This window comes from Ursus americanus, chromosome 13 (assembly GCF_024610735.1).
Source record: "Ursus americanus isolate L20-20 chromosome 13, mUrsAme1.1.p, whole genome shotgun sequence".
NCBI classification, from domain to species: Eukaryota; Metazoa; Chordata; class Mammalia; order Carnivora; family Ursidae; genus Ursus; species Ursus americanus.
In genome coordinates, this window is record NC_142139.1 from 53,197,791 (window position 1) to 53,217,854 (window position 20,064).

General features: G+C 33.1%; 1 protein-coding gene across 1 annotated transcript in view; it reads right to left on the reverse strand.

Moving 5' to 3' along the window:
• Positions 1 to 20,064, reverse strand: part of SPOCK3 (SPARC (osteonectin), cwcv and kazal like domains proteoglycan 3) — a 447,562-nt gene that overhangs the window by 36,519 nt on the left and 390,979 nt on the right. Inside the window, exon 7 of the mRNA XM_045798692.2 lies at positions 9,651 to 9,770. Coding sequence (XP_045654648.1) covers positions 9,651 to 9,770 — 120 coding nt within the window. The remainder of the gene's footprint in view (positions 1 to 9,650; positions 9,771 to 20,064) is intronic.

Sequence of the window (20,064 nt, forward strand, 5' to 3'; positions counted from 1 at the left end):
TATTTTTATCTTATTTTTTTGTCCTTATCTTCCCTTACAGTCATTTGTTTGTTTTAGATTTATTTATTTATTTGAGAGAGAATTAGAGCTAGAAAGACAGAGAGAGAAGGCATACACATAGAGGGAGAGGAAGAGAGAGAAGCAGACTCCTCATTGAACAGAGAGCCCAATGCAGGGCTCAATCCCAGGACCCTGGGATCATGACCTGAGCCTAAGGTCGACTGAGACACTGAGGTACCCTGTTTTGTTTCTTAAATTCCACATATGAGTGAAATCATATAGTATTTATCTTTCTCTGACTATTTCATTTAGCATAATATCCTCTAGTTCCATCCACATCATTGGAAATGGCAAGAATTCATTTCTGATGTCTGAGTAGTATTCCATTATACATATATATATATATGCCACATCTTATTTATCTATTACTCTGTTGATGGACATCTGGGCTCTTTCCATAGTTTGGCTATTGTGATCATTGCTACTGTAAACATTGGGGTGCATGTGCCCCTTTGAATCACCAGTTTTGTATCCTCTGGATAAATATCTTGTAGTGCAATTGCTGGGCTGTAAGGTAGTTCTATTTTTAACTTTTTGAGGAACCTCCATATTGTTTTCCACAGTGGCTGGTATTAATTCTTAAATGTTGGGTATAATTCCACAAGGAAGCCATCCAGCCCTGGACTCTTGTTTGTTGGGAGATTTTTGATTACTGATTCTATTTCTTTTCTGGTTATGGGTCTGTTCAGATATTCTATTTCTTCCTGCTTCACTTCTGGTAGTTTATATGTTTCTAGGAATTTATCCATTTCTTCCAGATTGCCTAATTTGTTGGCATATAATTGTTCATAATATTCTATTATAAGTGTTTGTATTTCTGTGGTGTTGGTTGTGACCTCTCCTCTTTCATTCATTATTTTACTTATTTGGGTCCCTTCTCTTTTCTTTTTGATTAGTCTGGCAGGGGGTTTATCAATTTTGTTAAATCTTTCAAAGAACAAGTTTCTAGTTTCATTGATGTGTTTTAAAGTTTTTTTTTTCCCTATATCATTTATTTCTGCTCTAATCTTTATTATTTCCCTTACCTTCTGGATTTAGGATTTATTTGCTGTTCTTTTTCCAGTTCCTTTAGGGGTAATATTAGGGTGTGTATTTGAGACTTTTCTTCCTTTTTGAGGAAGGCCTGTGTTGCTATATATTTCCCTCTTAGAACTGCCTTTGCTGCATCCCAAACGTTTTGGACTGTTGTGTTTTCATTTTCATTTGCTTCCATGTATGTTTTTAAACTCTTCTTTAATTTCCTGGCTAACCCATTTATTCTTTAGTAGGATGTTTGTTAACCTCCATGTATTTGTGATCTTTCCAAATTTTTTCTTGTGGTAGAATTCAAGTTTCATAGCATTGTGTTCTGAAAATATGCATGGTATGATATCAATCTTTTTGTACCAGTAGAGGTCTGATTTATAACCCATTACGTGATCTACTCTGGAGAATGTCCCATGTGCACTCAAAAAGAATGTGTATTCTGCTGCTTTAGGATGAAATGCTCTGAATATATCTGTTAAGTCCGTTTGACCCAGTGTGTCATTCAAAGCCCTTGTTTCCTTATTGATCTTCTGTTTAGATGATCTGTTTATTGCTGTGAGTGTGGTATTAAATTCCCCTACTATTATTGCATTATTATCAATGAATTTCTTTAAGTTTGTTATCAATTGATTTATATATTTGGCTGCTCCCAAGTTTGGGGCAAAATATTTACAATTGTTGGATCTTCTTATTGGATAGACCCCTTTATTATGATATAGTGTCCTTCTTCATCTCTTATTATAGTCTAGGAGTTTAAAATCTAATTTGTCTGATATAAGTATGGCTACTCCAGCTTTCTCTTGATGACATGATACTCTATGTAGAAAAACTGAAAGACTCCACCAAAAACTTGCTAGAACTGATACAAGAATTCAGCAAAGTCTCAGGATATAAAATCAATGCACAGAAGTCTGTTGCATTTCTGTACACCAATAATGAAGCAGCAGAAAGAGAAACCAAGGAATCAATCCCATTTACAATTGCACCAAAAACTATAAGATACCTAGGAATAAACCTAACCAAATGTGTGTACTCTGAAAACTATAAAATCCTTATGAAAAAAATTGAGAAAGAGACAAAGAAATGGAAAAATATTTCATGTTCATGGATTAGAAGAACAAATATTGTTAAAATGTATATCCTACTTAATCTACACATTCAATGCAATCATATCAAAATAACACCTAGAAAAGACCTTGAATAGCCAAAGGAATGTTGAAAAAGAAAACCAAAGCTGGGGGCATCACAATTCTATACTTTAAGCTGTAATCATCAAGACAATATGGTACTGGCACAAAAACAGACACACAGATCAATGGAACAGAGGAGAAAACCCAGAAATGGATCCTCAACTCCATGGTCAACTAATCTTTGACAAAGCAGGAAAGAATATCCAATGGAAAAAAGACAGTCTCTTCAACAGATGGTGTTGGGAAAGTTGGGTGATGGGCATTAGGGAGGGCACTTGTAATGAGCACTGGGTGTTATATTAAGTGATGAATCACTAAATGCCACCCCTGAAACTAATAATAATACACTATATGTTAACTAACTTGAATTTAAGTAAAACCTAAAAAAAAAAAAAAAGACTTTTCCTATTTGATTTGACATGTTTGCAAATCTTGAGGTTGAAGCATTTTCCATACTGTAATAGTCTTTTTGAATAGTCTTTCTTTACTTACTCTGGATTTGTATTTAATTGACATTTTATGGTGCTGTGGCTTGAAGTGCTGGATATCCCTTGGACCCCACTGTCTTCAGGTATTCATAGAGGCTCCTCATATACTTTGTGTTCTTCCTGGCTAGGGAACCATGGTGAGTCACATTCCTAACCCAGAGCAGTGGGATAGTTATCTGTTATAGTACTATAAGAAGTTACTTTGATTCTGTTAAGCAGTACTTTTCCTTATTGTTTCTGTTTGAGTGAGAATCTTCCTGGACAAGTCTTCTTGGCTTTTCTTCAGTGGGGTTTTAATCCCCAACTCTTTCTGTTGAGTAGGACTCTTATTGGGATTATTTCCTTCCAATAGTTCTACAAATGGTAAAATTTCTTTAAGGATAATTTGACACTACAATGAAGTTTTGCAAAACTTGGGATCTCCTTACACTGGTACATCTAAGAACTCTGCCTTCCCATCAATTCTTGTTCTTCCTCCACCTTTTGTTGTTTTGTTTTGTTTTTTTTGTTCTATCAGTTTCAACCTTCATTTCAGCTCCCTAAAATCTTTTCATCTGTCCTCACTCAACACCCTTCTCCCTTTTTTCTTTCTTTCTTTTGTCTTTCTTAACCTAGTCCGGATTCGTATTTATTTGACTTTTTTTTTTCTAATAGTGCTGAGACTTGGAGTGCTAACATCCCTTGGATCCTATAGTCTTCACCCTGGTATTCATGAAGGTTTTTCTCTTCTTAGTCCTGAAATGCCCAAATGGACAACTGGACTCTCCTCAGTCCCTCAAGGAAAATTTCCACAGTTTCCATAAGAGTGCATGTCGGAATGAAAACAATGTTAAATGTCACCTCTTTAAATATTGGTAGAGCATCAGTTCTCATATTTAACTATATAACCACAACTTATCTCACCCTCCATAAACACAGTCTTTATAAAAATGTAAATGCGAGGCAAGGATGAGAGACAGTTCGTTGGTATAAACCAGTGAGTTTTATATTTCTATGCTTGTACGTAACTCAAGACTAAAATGTCAAAGCTTTAAACTCTCTACTTGTATACGTATGTGCATGTGTAGGCACGAATGTGCAGGGATGTGTGTGTGTGTGTGTGTGTGTGTTTTCCCCTACCTTCAGATGGTATTATCAAATTAGGGTATAATTTCTCTTAAGAAATTTCTATTGTGATTGGCTTAGGAATAATAAGTGCTTATATAAATTACATACTACTAAAATATCTAGAAATAAAAAAATAACATCCTAATAAACTTAGTGTTTTAAAAAGACCATTTCTTCAATAAATGGTGCTGGGAAAACTGTAAAACTACATGTAAAAGAATGAAACTGGACCACCTTTTAACATCATATACAAAAAATAACTTCAAAATGGATTAAAGGCCTGAAACCATGAAATGTGAAAATCCTAGAAGACAACATAGGCAGCAATTTCTCTGACATTGGCTATAGCAACATTTTGTAGATATGTCTCCTAAGGCATGGAAAACAAAGGCAAAAATAAACTATTGAGACTACATCAAAATAAAAAGCTTTCGCACAGCAAAAGAAACCAGCAACAAAAAAGTGACTTACTGAATAGGAGAAGATATTTGCAAATGACGTATCTGTTAGGGGGCTATTATCCAAAATATATAAAGAACTTAAACATTCAACACCAAACAAAATAAGCAGCCTGGTTAACAAATGGGCAAAGGACATGAATAGACATTTTTTTCCCAAAGAAGACATACAGATGTCCATAGACACATGCAAGATGCTCAACATCACTCATTATCAAGGAAACGCAAATCAACACTACAATGAGATATCACCTCACACCTGTAAGTATGGCTAAAATAAAAAAGACAAGAGACAAGTGTTGGTGAGGCTGTAGAGAAAAAGAATTCTTGCACACTGCTGGTAAGAATGTAAATTGCTACCATCACTGTGGAAAACAGTATGGACAGTCCTCAAAAAATTAAAAATAAAAATACAACATGATCCAATAATTTCACTATAGAGTATTTACCCAAAGTTAACAAAACACCAGTTCAAAGAGATATATGCACCCCTATGTTTATTGCAGCATTATTTACAATAGCCAAGACATGGGAGCACCTTAAGTGTTCATCAATAGATGAAAGGATAAGGAAAATGTGGTATATATATATATATATAAATGGTATATATATAAAAAATATATATAAAATACAAGCACACATTTTTATTCTATTTGGACATGTTTGTCCTAAATTTATATATGTATACTGATTGAATAAATTAGTATTATATCTACTAGATGTTTAAGATTATAAAAAATATACATTTGTTTTAACAAGTTAAATCATTATTATAAGGTTTATGCCAACAGTAATTCTGTTTTATAAAAGCCAACTTAAAATTTTAAAATATTTTCAAGATCATTTGGTAACTTAAAATCTTTGACTCATGCTAAATTAATTAATGTATATTCATTAAATATCTAGATCACTTCTAAAAAAAATTAAAAAGATAAAGCATGTTTTTAAATTTTTATACTTTCTGCCTCTAATTTTTACAATTCAAACTAATTTTGTAGTTTAAGTTTTATATATTTGGGCCTGTTAATAAATGTGTTCATTTTTACCACTTAAAAAGCTACATATAAAAAATTGGTATGGCAATAAAAAAGTATAAAATATATATTACAAATTCTGTTAACCTACTGCAAAATGCTAATGCATTAGAGTTTAAAAATATCTAACTCATAGTTTTCTATATAAAATAAAAAATTACTGTAATTAAAAATTATAATATCTGTATAAGTAATAGTCTTCTATGAAAAAATGATACGAGCAACTTTATATGCAAGGTATAGAAGATGACTTTGTTAAGAAACATAGCTTTATCCTAAAATAAAATGACTCATCATTCCAAAAATGCATAACAAAATCTATATAAATACAAAAAAATATAAAAGCATCCCCCAAAATATTGTCATGGTCAGTGATCACTAATATTTGAAAGGTTTATTATATAAGATTTTTAAAATTAGTATCAAATATTATACAGATGCAAAACTAAAATTTGTTTTGTCTCTTTTAAAATGAGAAAATTGACTTGGATTATTTGTCTGTTCTTAATAAGAAATTGTGAAAATAAGGTCTTCTTTGTCTTCTGGGTAATCTCCTAAATGGCAAACATTCTGTGTTTTATCAGAATATTTTTCTGTGCTTTATGTTGACTTTATTATTATATCTTGATTATAAAAAAAATCACAGTTTTCTCACTGTCGTATTGAAAACTCGAAGCTCAACTAAGGATGCTTACAAGAAAGACATTTAGGTCTAAGTAATGAAGAAAAATTGACAATGAAATGTTAGCAAGTATATCAGGCAAGTGTAATAAGATTAAATGTAGGAGTGATAATATTACAATGAGATTAGGTGAAATCTGTGCAAAAAAGCAGTAAGTAGAATATAGTGTTATAAAATAAAGTGATAAGCATAATTTATTAAGGTTAGAACAGAAATAAATCTATACACTCTAAAAAATAGAGTAGCCAGGGTGCCTGGGTGGTTCAGTCGTTAAGCATCTGCCTTCAGCTCAGGGTGTGATCCCAGGGTCCTAGGATCGAGCCCCTCATTGGACTCCCTGCTTGGCAGGAAGCCTGCTTCTCCCTCTCTCACTCCCCCTGCTTGTGTTCCCTCTCTTGCTGTCTCTTTCTTTGTCAAATAAGTAAATAAAATCTTTTAAAAATTTTTTTTAAAAAGTAAAAAATAGAGTAGCAAACACATATAGCAAAAACTCGCCAAAATACTAGAAGGAACTATTAAATACAATTATAACGGAAGCCATCAATATACCTTTCTTAGAATTAAACATGTAAGTTGACACAGCTAGTGGTTTTGCATGTGCTGTGTGTGTGTGTGTGTGTGTGTGTGTTGTTTTGTGCTATGTACTGAATTGTGTCCTTCCCAAATTCATATGATGAAGTCCTGTCCCCCAATTTGATGGCATTTGGAAATGGGGCCTTTGGGGGGTAGTTAGGTCATGAAGGTAGAGCCTATATGAGGGGATTGGTGCCCCAATAAGTGAGTTCCCTAATAGGAAGAGACCCTAGAGAGATCTTTCTCTGACTCTGCCATAGGAAAAGATGTCTGTCTACAAACAGGAAAATGGCCCTCGCCAGGAATCCAGTCTGCCAGCACCATGCCATAGGACTTCCCAGCCTCCAGAATTTGAGAAATGTCTATTGTTTAATCCAACTAGTCCATAGTATTTTATTAGAGTAGCTTGAGTTGTGTCATTTTATTTTGTTTTGCTATATAAGTTCCCCCCACTAATATTTTGTGTTCAGATTCATTGCTAATTAAGGGAATGAAAATTAAATTAACAAGGAATTATAATAGCATGATCACCAGAATGGAAAAGTTAAAAGGAATGGTAATATATTTGCTGCCAGGGATGAAGACAAAAGGTAACTCTCATGTTTTGCTGTTAGAAATTAGAAATACCTTAAGATATTTGCAAAGCAGCCTGGAACATTTATTATCATTTATCATTTGAAATGCATGCACATTTTGACCCCATCACTTTCACTTCCTGGAATCTTTCTTAGAAATAAAAGCATTACAATCAACTGCAGAATTGGTTACCATGAAGGAAATGATGGAAACAATAAACAATCATTCTTAGGAAAAAACTGATTGATTAAATTGTGCTATATCCACATAATGTAGTATTTTGATTGCTTCTTTGCTTCTTCCATTCATTAATACTACACATTTTTATTTAGGAGTATTATGTGTCAAACTATTCTGTACTCCGATAATATAGTGGTAAATAAAGATCTCTGACTTCACTGAGTTCACAATCATCTAGTGTGGGGGGGCAGGGAGAGGAAGGGAGGGAGGGAAGGAGGGAGGGAGAGAGAGAGAGAAAAAGATAATAAACCAAATAAATAAGCAGATTATTACTACAGTAGATAGTGAAAAATGTTATGAAGGAAAAATAAAAATAGAAAGGAAACGGAATATAATATTGTGGGTTGGTTCACAAATTAAATATGATGAAGTCAGGAAAGAACTCACTCAGATGATGTACAGATCTGAGGAATTGAGGGAGTCAGCCATTTTTCTTCTAGTGATTTTTCCAACCTGTTCTAATGGATTACTTCCTTTTGGAAATTTACTCCTAGTTGGTCTCTGACCACTTCAAGCAGTATAAGTAATCCTGTGCCCAGTTTTTCATTTACTTTCCAATGATATTCAACTACCTAAGAGTTTCTTGTAAATAACCCACTATATTGAGAATTACTCATTTCTGGAAAGAAGAAGCTGGAAAGGGAAGCGATATTTATGAATGTGTACAATTAACCAAGCACTGTGCTGAATGCTCTACAAGCTCTCCTTTTATCCATCTCCAAATATGGGAGAAATCACTAGTCTAAACTCAAGTTCAAAGGAGAAATTTGAGATCAAGAAATTTTTTAGAAAGTAAAAAAAAAAAAAGAAATAAAAATATTAAAGTATGGGAATTGGTAGGACAGGTGTAGACATGAGTTTTAAAAGATCAATATGTCAGACCTGGAACAAACTTTTATCCCACCTCAGATATGGTTGCTTTATGAATACAAGGACAAATATACTCTATTGTTTCTATTAAGTAAGATTAGTCATTTTGCTTACACTCAAGTCATCCAAAAAATTAACATCTACCAAAAATGTAATCAATAATTCCAAATCCAAACCTGAGAAACACTCCTAAAAGGTAGGGACAGTACTATAATTTCTTTCTGAAGTTCATAAGAAGAAACCTATATACACAGTCATCACACATTCAAAGATAATTATTATGTCTATGATGTTAACTGAATTAGTTCAATTAAAAAGAATCATTAAATTATTTAAGAACATATATAAGATTCATAAATATAAAAGGTTGGGATTGTAGAAAATCCCTTGATGAGAAGAAAAAAAAATGAGGTATTTTGGGAAATATAGATTATGGATAACCGTGCCCATCTATGAGGTGATTTTGTTGAAAAGTTATAATTGAGGATTGCAAGGTGGAGTGAATGGGTCATGTCACAATGAGCAAAGAAGGGCACACACTTGGGACTTTGTCAACTATAAGACGCTGCTTCTCATTACTGCCCTACCACCTCTTCTTGTATTTTAGAGCAAATACTTCAATCTTTGAAAGCTCCTCAAATTAAGCTCATATTTCAATATCTTTCTTTTACATGTATTAAATGTGTAATAAATATTTTTATAAATGAAAAAAACATAAAATGAAAAGTTCATAAAATTTTCATGACAAGTGTTTTACTTCAATTGCCATTTGCTACTTCTAAGGAATTAGAAAACACTCTGAGGAAATTATACAGATGATAAAAGAATTATAAAATCTTTAAATGATTCTTATTTTCTTCTTTTTTTATGAATTTGATTTGCACTGTGTCATCGAAAGCATCCTTTTTGTCTACTGGCTTTGCCAGATCAAAGTAGAAATATCTGCAAAGCCATCATGACAAAGGTAACCTGTGGGGGGAATGGGGGGCTAATTGTATCTGTAAAAATCTCAAGTACTCTACTAATCTTACCTCTATTTCCTATGTTGTTTTATTCTTTCCCACTGCTATCAAAACACTGAAAAATATTCCTATACTTGCACTTCGACTGCAAGTTAATGTTGTCTCTGAGGGGATATTTCTTTTTTTACAGATCAGAGTTGTCACAAATGTTTTATTTCCTTGCAAAATACTATGAGTGTGCTTGGAAGTAGTAACAATATTCTGATTTTTGTTCAGCACCTAAGCAAAGAACACATTTTGAAATATGTGTTTGATTTAAGTGATTCATTGGAAATAAAGTCCCATATCAAAGACAAGGGCACATATGAAATTTAGAAATCTTACTGCTTCTCTCAGGCCTCAGTAGTGCTTTTGTCTTCTTGTTTTGGCTTCCGCTTTCATGAAGGGCCTTGAACCAGTCCCGCAATCTGTTTGCCACTTCCCTGAACTCCAGGTCACTGCATGCTGAAAACAAAGAGAAACAACACAAATCTTGAATAATAATAACTTTGCATACTGCCAATGCTAGTTCTCAAATTATTCCAATAACTGAAAAGTAACAATAATAAAAAAAATGTAATACAATTTGAAGTGCGTTTCAGCTTTTTAAAAATGAAAAAAATAAATATATGTTTCAAATACAACAAGATGTAATATAATGATAACATTTTGTTCAATAAAGGAAAATTATTAGTGGAATTCTACTTCCACTCCTCAGTGAAATATAGCACTTGATGGAATGTTCTTATCGTTAATATCACATACATTCAGTCATACTATCTGTGCGCTGAACAATTTTGTTATGGTCAGAAGGAAGATGATCTGGGGAAATAAAGGGCTGAAAATCCAAAATGAATACATAAACACATTTATTATTGGCCATAGCTATTATATGCTATGATTTTATAAATCTGCATTAGTATATTAAATTCACGTAGGAATTATCAATTATAAATATATGCTGTCTCTATTTGTTTTAACCCTATACACTTTTTAAGCATAGAAAAAGAAAAGCTATCTTATTGAACATTAGGAATGATTGTAAAATATTTAAGAACATAGTATAAATTTCTGTTTTAAGAAAGTGTTAGCAAACTTTGACATTTGGAACTTAAATTAATTCCTCTTCTTTAAAAATTATTGTTACCTACCAATAATTATATTCTTTAGAATAGTCTCTACAACAAAGAGTAGTAGACTATATTTTATATATGTATCTATGTGTATGTGTGTGAGAGATTAATGCTAAAATGTGGTATGTCAAATTTAGTCATTTGTTGCCAAATATTTTGAAAATATAAGAAATACTTATTTCCATTGTTTAGAGGACAGAAAATTACTGTGGGTAACTCCTCTGCACATAGCATATATGCAATTTCCTGAACTGATAAGTATTCTTTAATAGTACTCTTGTTCATTTTGTTAAAAAAAATAACTTCCATGCTGATTTATAAATGTTACATTACATTTAATATAAACTATATGCATTATATCACTATATATGTTATACATAACATGTATAATACAACAAATAAAGTATAATATAATGCAATCTAATTTAAGATCATTTCCTAGTATTAAAGGGAATCAAAATCAATTAATAGGACCTTCCAAGTACCCAGTATGGTGGCTGATCCATACCAGCAAAGCATCCTGATATTTCAGAACAGTGGAGGTAAAAAAGAAGATCCCACAAGTTACCACGGGGAAGAGTAACAAAAGTTGTCATAAACAAAGTATAAGGAATCAGGACGTCTTCATATTTTCATTAGCAACACTGGCAATCAGAAAAAAAAAAAACCTAAAAAAATTGCTTCATATTTTAAACTGAGAATTCTATATCCAGAGAAATCAAATGAGAGAATAAGCTAAAGGGTTATTTTAATATACAAGATTGAAAAAAAAAAAAAAACTAACCACACCCCATCACGTTTCTTTAGGAAGCTACTGGAGGATGTGATACAGCCAAGAGAGAACTAAAAAAGAGGATCGCTGAGACCCAGGATATAAAAGATTTAAGAGAGAAGGAAAGTAATGTTTAGGGTGATGGTAAAGAAGAATCCCAGGATGCATGTTGCGTGCCAAGTGTAAAGGCAGATGGTAGTAAGTTTGAAAATCCTTGGTCGAGGACAGAGCAATGTACAGAATTCATCACTATTCTTTCATCCAGGGAAAACAATGAGTTATAGTGGAAGTCCCAGAACACATCACTTTTACTGAAAAGATCTACAATGGCTGAGACTGCGTGATAAGGCAATATATAGCACACTCCAAATATGAATATTTATACTCTCACCTGGTGTATATGTTTATGCAAACGTCTAGGCAAGAGTTGACTGAAGCTATTAACTGTTATGCTATAGAAAACAAAAGCTGACCTGAAAAAGAGGAGTTTTTCTACATACACATGTAGGTGCATCACATATCTCTGGAAGCATATATATATATATATAAGTGGATAAGACTATCTCCAGTTTGAGGAACTGGATGAATATAGGAACATGGTATGAGAATCTTATTTTGACCATTCATTTCTTTTTCTTTTGAGTTGTGTGCTATATACCTGTATTAACATTCAAAAATAAATTTAAAATTAAAATTTCTTTAAAAAATTGCCATGCATTAACCCATAACCTAGCAATTCCTTTTCTTAAAAATGATCATGCAGTATACCACACATATACCAACTAATTTAAATTGTACAATGTTATTTATTCAGCACTTTTATAACAGCGAGTGTGTCCACAACAAAACTGTCCATCAGCTGTGGCCTGGTGAGATCAGTCAGGTACAGCCATCCAATGAAGCTGTATAAGTCATTAACAAAGTTTAGAAGCTTATTATGTCCTGGTATAGACTTCAACACACAATATAGCTTTCAGTGAAAAAAAAAAAGGGATGAACGAATGTGTTTAGTATGCTTGCATTGGTAAAAAGGGAGGAAAAGTACATTTGTTTATAAAAGCTTAAAAATCTCTGGAAATACACATAAGAGACTGAAACTCACCTCTGTAATGAGAATTGGGTTGGGGGGGATATAAATTACCCAGAGACATCAATATATGTACAATATACTTTTAAGAGTTAAAGCATGTTTTTTCTTTTTTCTTTTAAGAGTTAAGGCATGTTAATGCATTACCTACTTTAAGCAAAGGAACACTTAAAAATGAATTTCAGTTTATTTTCTTTATCCATCTTATGTTTTTTCCCCAAAACCACACCCAGCCAAAAGCAAAGTTTTATCCAATAAAATATCTGCTGAAGAATGATTAAGTCTGTTGAACAGATTGGCACATATTTTCTTTTCTTGTGTTAGTAAATACAGCATTTATTATATCATTAACATAGTGTTAGTACAGATTTTTAAAAATTTACCCAAATATGAACATTATATATACTTATTGTGTATCACACACAACTTAGCTTAAGTTTCAATATAAGGTTATGCATTTACTGTAATTAAATATTTTAGGAATTAAGAATCCTGCAGTAGTAATTATAATAACAGCGATAGTAACGGGTAGCACTGCATACTTATTGTTATAAATACATACATTAACATGTTTAATGCTCATAGAAACTTTATGAAGATTATACTCATCTTGTATCATTTTAAGTGTTAAGAAACTGAGGCATTGAGAGCTGTAGAACTAATGTGCCTAACATCAGACAGGTATGTGGCAGAGTCAAGTTATGAATTCAAAAACATGGAATTCAGAGTCCAAGGTTTTAATCCTTATAGCAAGCCAATAATAAAAACAGCAAGAACAGGAAAGTAGTGCGCTCCAACCTAGGACAGACAAGTCAAGAACTGCTTCCCTCAAAACATAAACATTTCCATTTCGGTAAGTGATGATGCCAGTGATGTGAGATGATCATTATTGCAAAGATACACGATGTTAGCTGAACACATGTTTAGAAGATAATAACACAAAACCTAGATAAGTATCTCTCGACTTTAAAGGAATCATGTACCCTCAAGTCCAATTTTTAATGCCAAATAAAAACATCACAGAGATCTTACTGAACAATAAGCTACGGTTTATGTTACCACACATTCTGCGGTAGTTAACAAGAGCCCCAAATGGAGGTTACTCAATAATACTTGCCTTTTCTTCTTCTTTTTCTTGTTTTAGGGAGGCTACGATGGTGCCATTATTTTTTATAAATCATGAGTCAAACTGTCCTTGTCACACCCACAAAAAAGAAATGCCTAGCTTAAACAATATAGGAGCAGAGTTGTATTTATAGGATGCCATTTCTGTACTTCACTGGCTACCAGCTCTTCGCTGCAGACCAGCACGAGCAGTCGGATCTCACCCTTGAAGTGTCTACAAGTCATCAGTGATTTACTACCGTTCATTCCCAGAAGTCAATTAATGTCTTTTCTTCATATTTTCCAACAGTTCTACTACATGGATTCTTTCTCTGGAGATAATATCTTGCATTTATAAAGCATGAAATGCCTTTAATGAGGCTTTACATTTGATTTTAATATCAAGCCTGGAAGATTAGGTCAAGGATTATTATGGCATTTTTATAGCTATGGAAACTGGGACATAGAAGTTAAATGACTGCTCTAAATTTTATAGTCAATAGTGAACTAAAACAGTGCTTGGTACTCATTGATCTCATTGTATTTGTAGTCAGAAATAACAGAATAATAAATCATAATGCAATAAATATGGTTTTAAACTAAATTTGAATTAAAAAAGCCAAGTTTCATTGCAAGGTTCTTCAGTCGTGTCAAATTATTAATTATTAATAATTGCCAAATTATTAATTAAAGCATGGTATTATATAAAGCAAACAAGTGAAAAGGAAAGAGACCTTGGAAAAGTTATACATGTATTTTATACTTGTGTACACACACACACACACAATCACATATTTGGCAAGACAAAATATATAATAGAATGGGTGGAGATAAAACAAAAAAAATTCTAGAATGTAAAATAAAAACAATAGAGGGAGATGAGAGAGGAAGAACATAAAAGAAAGAATAGGAGACATGGAGGATTAGCTCAATATTCAACTTACAGAAATTATTAAGAGAGAAAGAAGAATTTGAAATTGATAAAATCATCTTAAAATATAGAAAAGACTTCCTATAACAGAAAGAGAGGTTTCAGAGAAAGGAGAACCACTGAGCTCTTAACTGAATGAATTGACCATACACATATACACACACTAAGACACTTTTAAAATTTAGAATATGAGATGTAAAAAGATTATAAGAGCTTTCAGGAAGAAAACAAAAATAAACAATCAAACAAAAAACAAATAAAAGGTTATTATCAAAAGCAAAGAATCAGTATCCCAAAAATCACTAGCAATAATGGATTATAGAAGAACTCGAAGAAAGCCTTCAAAATTCTAAGGACAATGGATTTTAATTCAGTATCTCTTATCCATTATTATTAAGAAAATAAGACATAATAAAGGCATTTTCAGACATGCAAAAACTCAGAGATTTTTGCATTCCATGCCACCATGAACTGCAACATAAAGAAAGGAAATTTAGAAAAAGACATAAGATTCACAAAAGAGGTACTCCACTCAAGAAAAGTGTCGAAGCACGCTACTGAAACTACCTGTATCGTGCATTTAAAGACGGAACAAAGGTGACGGACAGCTAGAGGGAGAGTGTGATTTGACAAAATAGTCTCTAATTGACAACTAGTAAAAGGTTACCAGAGTCATGAAAGAGGCAGCTGAGATGCAAAATGTTAAAATACATTTAAAAGTCATGCTAGTAATATTCTCCATTAAGATAGAAAAAATGTTATTTTTCAGACATAATTCTAGCATAAATTATCACTTTCAGTGAACAATATTTACATCATCATGATACTGTAAAAACTTCTGATATACAAATTGACTCACCTTATAAAGAATTTACAGAAGACCTAACAATGGTTATAGAATATAATTTAAGTGTTACCAACTTTGGCAGTGAATAATTCCATGATAGCCACCAGAAATAGGGAGACAGAAGTGAAGACACGTAGAGGGAACCATGGCAATGCTAATGTTCTCGTTTTACAAAATGAGGAGGCAAAAGATACCTATGGAATTGGAAACAGATGGTTAAATGTTTTTGTTTTTAACTAATGTTTTTGCTTTTTAAATTGTAATCAGTGGAAAACTAAAAATAGCCATGTAATTATTTTGGAAAGTGGGAGGGAAGTGAAATATATTCTCATTTGTCAAAGCAGAGAATCTAAAGGTAATGTTTGAAGTTGATAAATAGCTATTTCACAAATGAGCTAATCACCAGATGGGGAAAACCAGCAAGGCTTAAAAATGATTAGCTCTGTGACCCAGGGATGGGATGAGAAGAAGTGGGGCAGGAGGTTGCTTGTTGATTTTCACTATAACCCCTTCCATACCTTTTGCCTTTTTAACCCCACGCTTGAAAATCGGTAGTAGAGGATCCCTCCCCTCCCTGCACTGTCTCTCTCCTTCGTGGAAACTGCTGGGCAATTCTAAATGCACATTGTGGGCATAAGAGCTGAGGGAGGACAGTTAACATTTATCGATCATACTCATTAAATCAGATACTGAGGTATTAGTTTCCTTTATAACATTTATTTGCTTAGAGAATTTGTTACCTCATTTCAAATCATAGTATTTGGTGGCAAAACTGGTATTCCTAGTGCAGAACAATTTCTATTATGTTCAACGAGGATCTCTTCCTTACCAATAAACAATATAAGATATCAGTGATAGGTCTACACAAGGCTACTGTGTATTCAACGTTCCAGGTCCTTGACATTAGTCAGAGAAAATAACAAAGTGAGAATTGATGAAAAAATACTAGGAACATTTCAGTACCTTCCAGAAGTCCAAGATATTTTACTTTTAGAGGCCTTAACCAGCAGCGTACATTAAAAATAATATTTTAGGTATAAAGTCTTTGAAAATGTTTTTATAATTGCTCAAGTTAATTTTCTTTTGCCAACAATTAACTAATTTAATTTAAAATTGGCAATGATTTATCTGAAAGCATTGGGCAAAGTGAGAATTCTTGCCAAATCAAAAACCACACACTTCCTGAAGTTTAATTAATTTAATTTATTTATTTTAAAGATTTAATCTATTTATTTGAGAGAGAGAGAGCAAGCACAAGTGGGAGGGGGTAGTGGGAGGGAGAGGGAGAAGCAGACTCCCAACTGAGCAGGGAGCCCCACGTGGTGGGAGGGGCTTGATCCCAGGACCCTGAGATCATGATCTGAGCCAAAGATGCTTAACTGACTGTGCCACCCAGGCGCCCCTCAATTAATGTTATAAATATAAAATTTAAAAAGTAATGAAGTTGACATGTTTATAACTATTAAACATTTAATTTTTATCATTCGTTTTTCTTTTCCTTTTGTATTTTAGGGACAATAAACACTTTCTCAAGTCTCAAACACTTTCATATGCTCTTACATTTTAATAGGTACCACACTCTGCCTTTTAAAAAAATGCTAAATGCTCTTGATCGCTTATACTGTAACATCCTTATGTAATTAATAAGATCATTTATTAAAGAAAGAATGTCTGTCATTCTGAGTTATTCATCGAAACAATATTATGTAATAAGAAGCTCAGATCTAAATACATACTTGCAGGCAGAGAGGAGGCTCGGGAAGGTTCAGATTGAGGTAGTGAGGTCCAGACTGTAATTGTGTTCTAACTTAAGAGAATGTTACCAATTTTGTTTCAATAGTAGGTCTAGCAAACCAACTATTGTCTGTCTCTATTAGGTTTGACTCATAAGGTTTTAAACAATCTTTCTCAAATCATCATTCATTTTTGCTAAATGTTAAAAAGTAATTACACAAAGTATTCAAACATATTTGGTGTCTCCCCTCACTATGTGCTTTTGGTTGAAAATAGATTTTCCTGAGTCTCTGATTTACTCTGAAGTGAAGAATGAAACACCACCACATCTCACAGCTGGTAAATAAATATATTTGCCATCACCCCTTCTAACCATTTTAAAGTATAGAGATTCTGATCATATCCTCCATGGGACTAAATTGATATGTGAATGTGCTACAGTGAAAACCTGCAGAAAACAACTATACTATAGGGAAAAGGGCTTAAGCTTGCCTTCATGTAAATATTTCTTTACAAGTCTATTACACAAAGAAAAGTCCAACCAACTTGCCTTTCAATGTCAACTCCTGTACTCCCATTCCATAGGCCATGATATCCCGGAGACATGAAAAAGACAATGTTAAGAGAAAAGGCTCTGAAGAGCATAATGATTACTTTAGCTTAAAGAGGAGTATAGAGAGTTTACTTCTTATTGAACTCCACTTTTAATTATTTGAGTACAGATAATCTATTCTTGAATTATCCTTTTTTTTTTTTTTTAGATTTTTTAAAAATTTATTTGTCTGACAGAGAGAGAGAGCACAAGCAGGGACAGGGGCAGAGGGAGAAGCAGAATCCCCACTGAGCAGGGAGCCCCACGTGGGGCTCGATCCCAGGACCCTGAGATCATGACCTGAGCCGAAGGCAGACACCTGACTGAGCCACCCAGGGGCCCCAGAATTATCCTTATTTTTTTATATCTAGCTGTGCCAGCTCATAAAGATGTGATTAATAAATATTTGATGAATAAGTGGCACAGCTTTCCACATTTCCAAATGGCTTTACCACAAAACCTTGTATATTTGCTTTATTTGATCTTTTCTTTTTCAATCCACATTCAGACCAAGACGCCTTCAAATATGTAAATAAAATGAAATTGCATAATCTTGAAAAAGTCTTTCAGCGTTTTTGTGTGTGTAAGACTTTTAGCTTATATTCTTTTAAGAATCTCCGTCATCACTTTCTAGGCTCCAATCACCCATAATGACTGCTTCATGCTATATTTGAAAAGCCATTTATGAACTATCTAGTTGTGAGAGAATTTAAACTCCGGTTCACATTGCATGATGATGAATGTTTTTTACTTTATTTTTTTATTTTTTACTTTTTTAAAAATGTTATTTTTACAGCAGTATTAAAAATCCATTTTTTTCTGATTACCAATGTTAGAGATGCTAGCTTTGTAAACATATACATTTTATAATGTATATTAATAAGAATAAACATAAAACCATATATTTAACATATATATTTAACATATATTTAATTTTAATATTACTCCTTTGTTTTACATTATAAAATTATAGTTTTCTCAGATTATAAAAGCATCTGACAGCAAAATACATAGTAGATGCAAAAAATCCATTGTATGAATATATAACTTGCTAAAAATTCCCACAAATAAATATTGTATATAAGGAATACAATATTCCAGTTTTTGTGTATATAAAAGAACTAGGATAAACCTTTATTCAACAATTATTGCTGTCTCTTTGAAAAATCTTAGAAATGGAGTTACTCGGTCCATAGAATATGAACATTTACAGACTCTTGGGGCACATAGAAACTGATCTCTGTAAAGTAGAAACTTTTAACCTCACAAGCCATTTTAAACATATTTAAAATGTACACTGCTTTAGTTTTTATTTATTTATATTTCAATTTTTGAGAAATTAAGTAGTATAGATATGTAGTGATTTACACAAACTTAATGAAGGTTGGAAAAGTTCTCTAGTACAAAAATGGCTTGTTACATATTTGTCTAGGATAATCTAACTCAAAATGAATATAGCATGTGTAGTCTACAGAAGAACAGACCTCACACAGCGAAAGTTAGATCCCTGAATACCCCCCAGGAATATGGTCATTAAGTTTCAAACTAAATGGCAGTTTCTTCATTCTGCTTAATTGTGAATTGTTTTCAACATGGAGTCTGATGAGAAAGTTATTCCCAAGGCAGAATGTAAAAATACATGCATCACTGACTTGAGGGAGACAATACATACATGAAACACAAAGAACAGCTAAATTAGAGAAAATATAAATTAGAGAAAAAGAGGACATTTCCTGACTAATAAGTAAATGATGCCGGAAATTTTGTGGGTGTTTAAGAATCAATAGTTCAAGACTGTATGAGAAAATTCAAAAGCAGAGACTAAAGATGTTAGAGAAAGATAGGAGGGACAAGAATAGCATGGACCAGGAAAAGATCAGCATGTCTTTGACATTTTGAAAAAAAAGGAGGATGCCTCATCAAAGAAAATCTAGAAGCTTTGCCTGAAATAAAGAGGAACTGAAACTTAAAGCAGAACATGTATGTAAATGGAACTACACACACACACACACACACACACACACACACACACACACACACTTACATAATTATAGAATAAAATGCAGATGAGTGTCGTTCCAAAGCAGGGTTCAATTTTAAACCATGCCTTTCTTAAAAAGCTCAGTTAGGGGACATCTGTGTGGCTCAGTTGGTTAAGCGCCTGCCTTCAGCTCAGGTTGTGACCCCAGACTCCTGGGATCCAATCCCGCATTGGGCTCCTGCTCAGCGAGGAGCCTGCTTCTCCCTCTGCTTGTGCTCTCAATCTCCTTCCCTCTCTCTTTCTCTCTGACAAATAAATAAAATCTTAAAACAAACAAACAAACCAACAAACCAAAAACACCTCAGTTAAAAATTCCTACAGGCCTTGTCACAGGGGGACAGAAGGATTTGGGGTAGATCCCATTATAATACAGTACTCATGTCTCTGCCACACGAAAGTAAAAATTCAGGTAAGTTGCCCTCCAAATCCTCCCTGACAAATATAAACACACACACGAGCACACACCCGTATACATCTTAGAGAATAATTCCTTACCGAGGATTGTTTCGGTCTGTGTG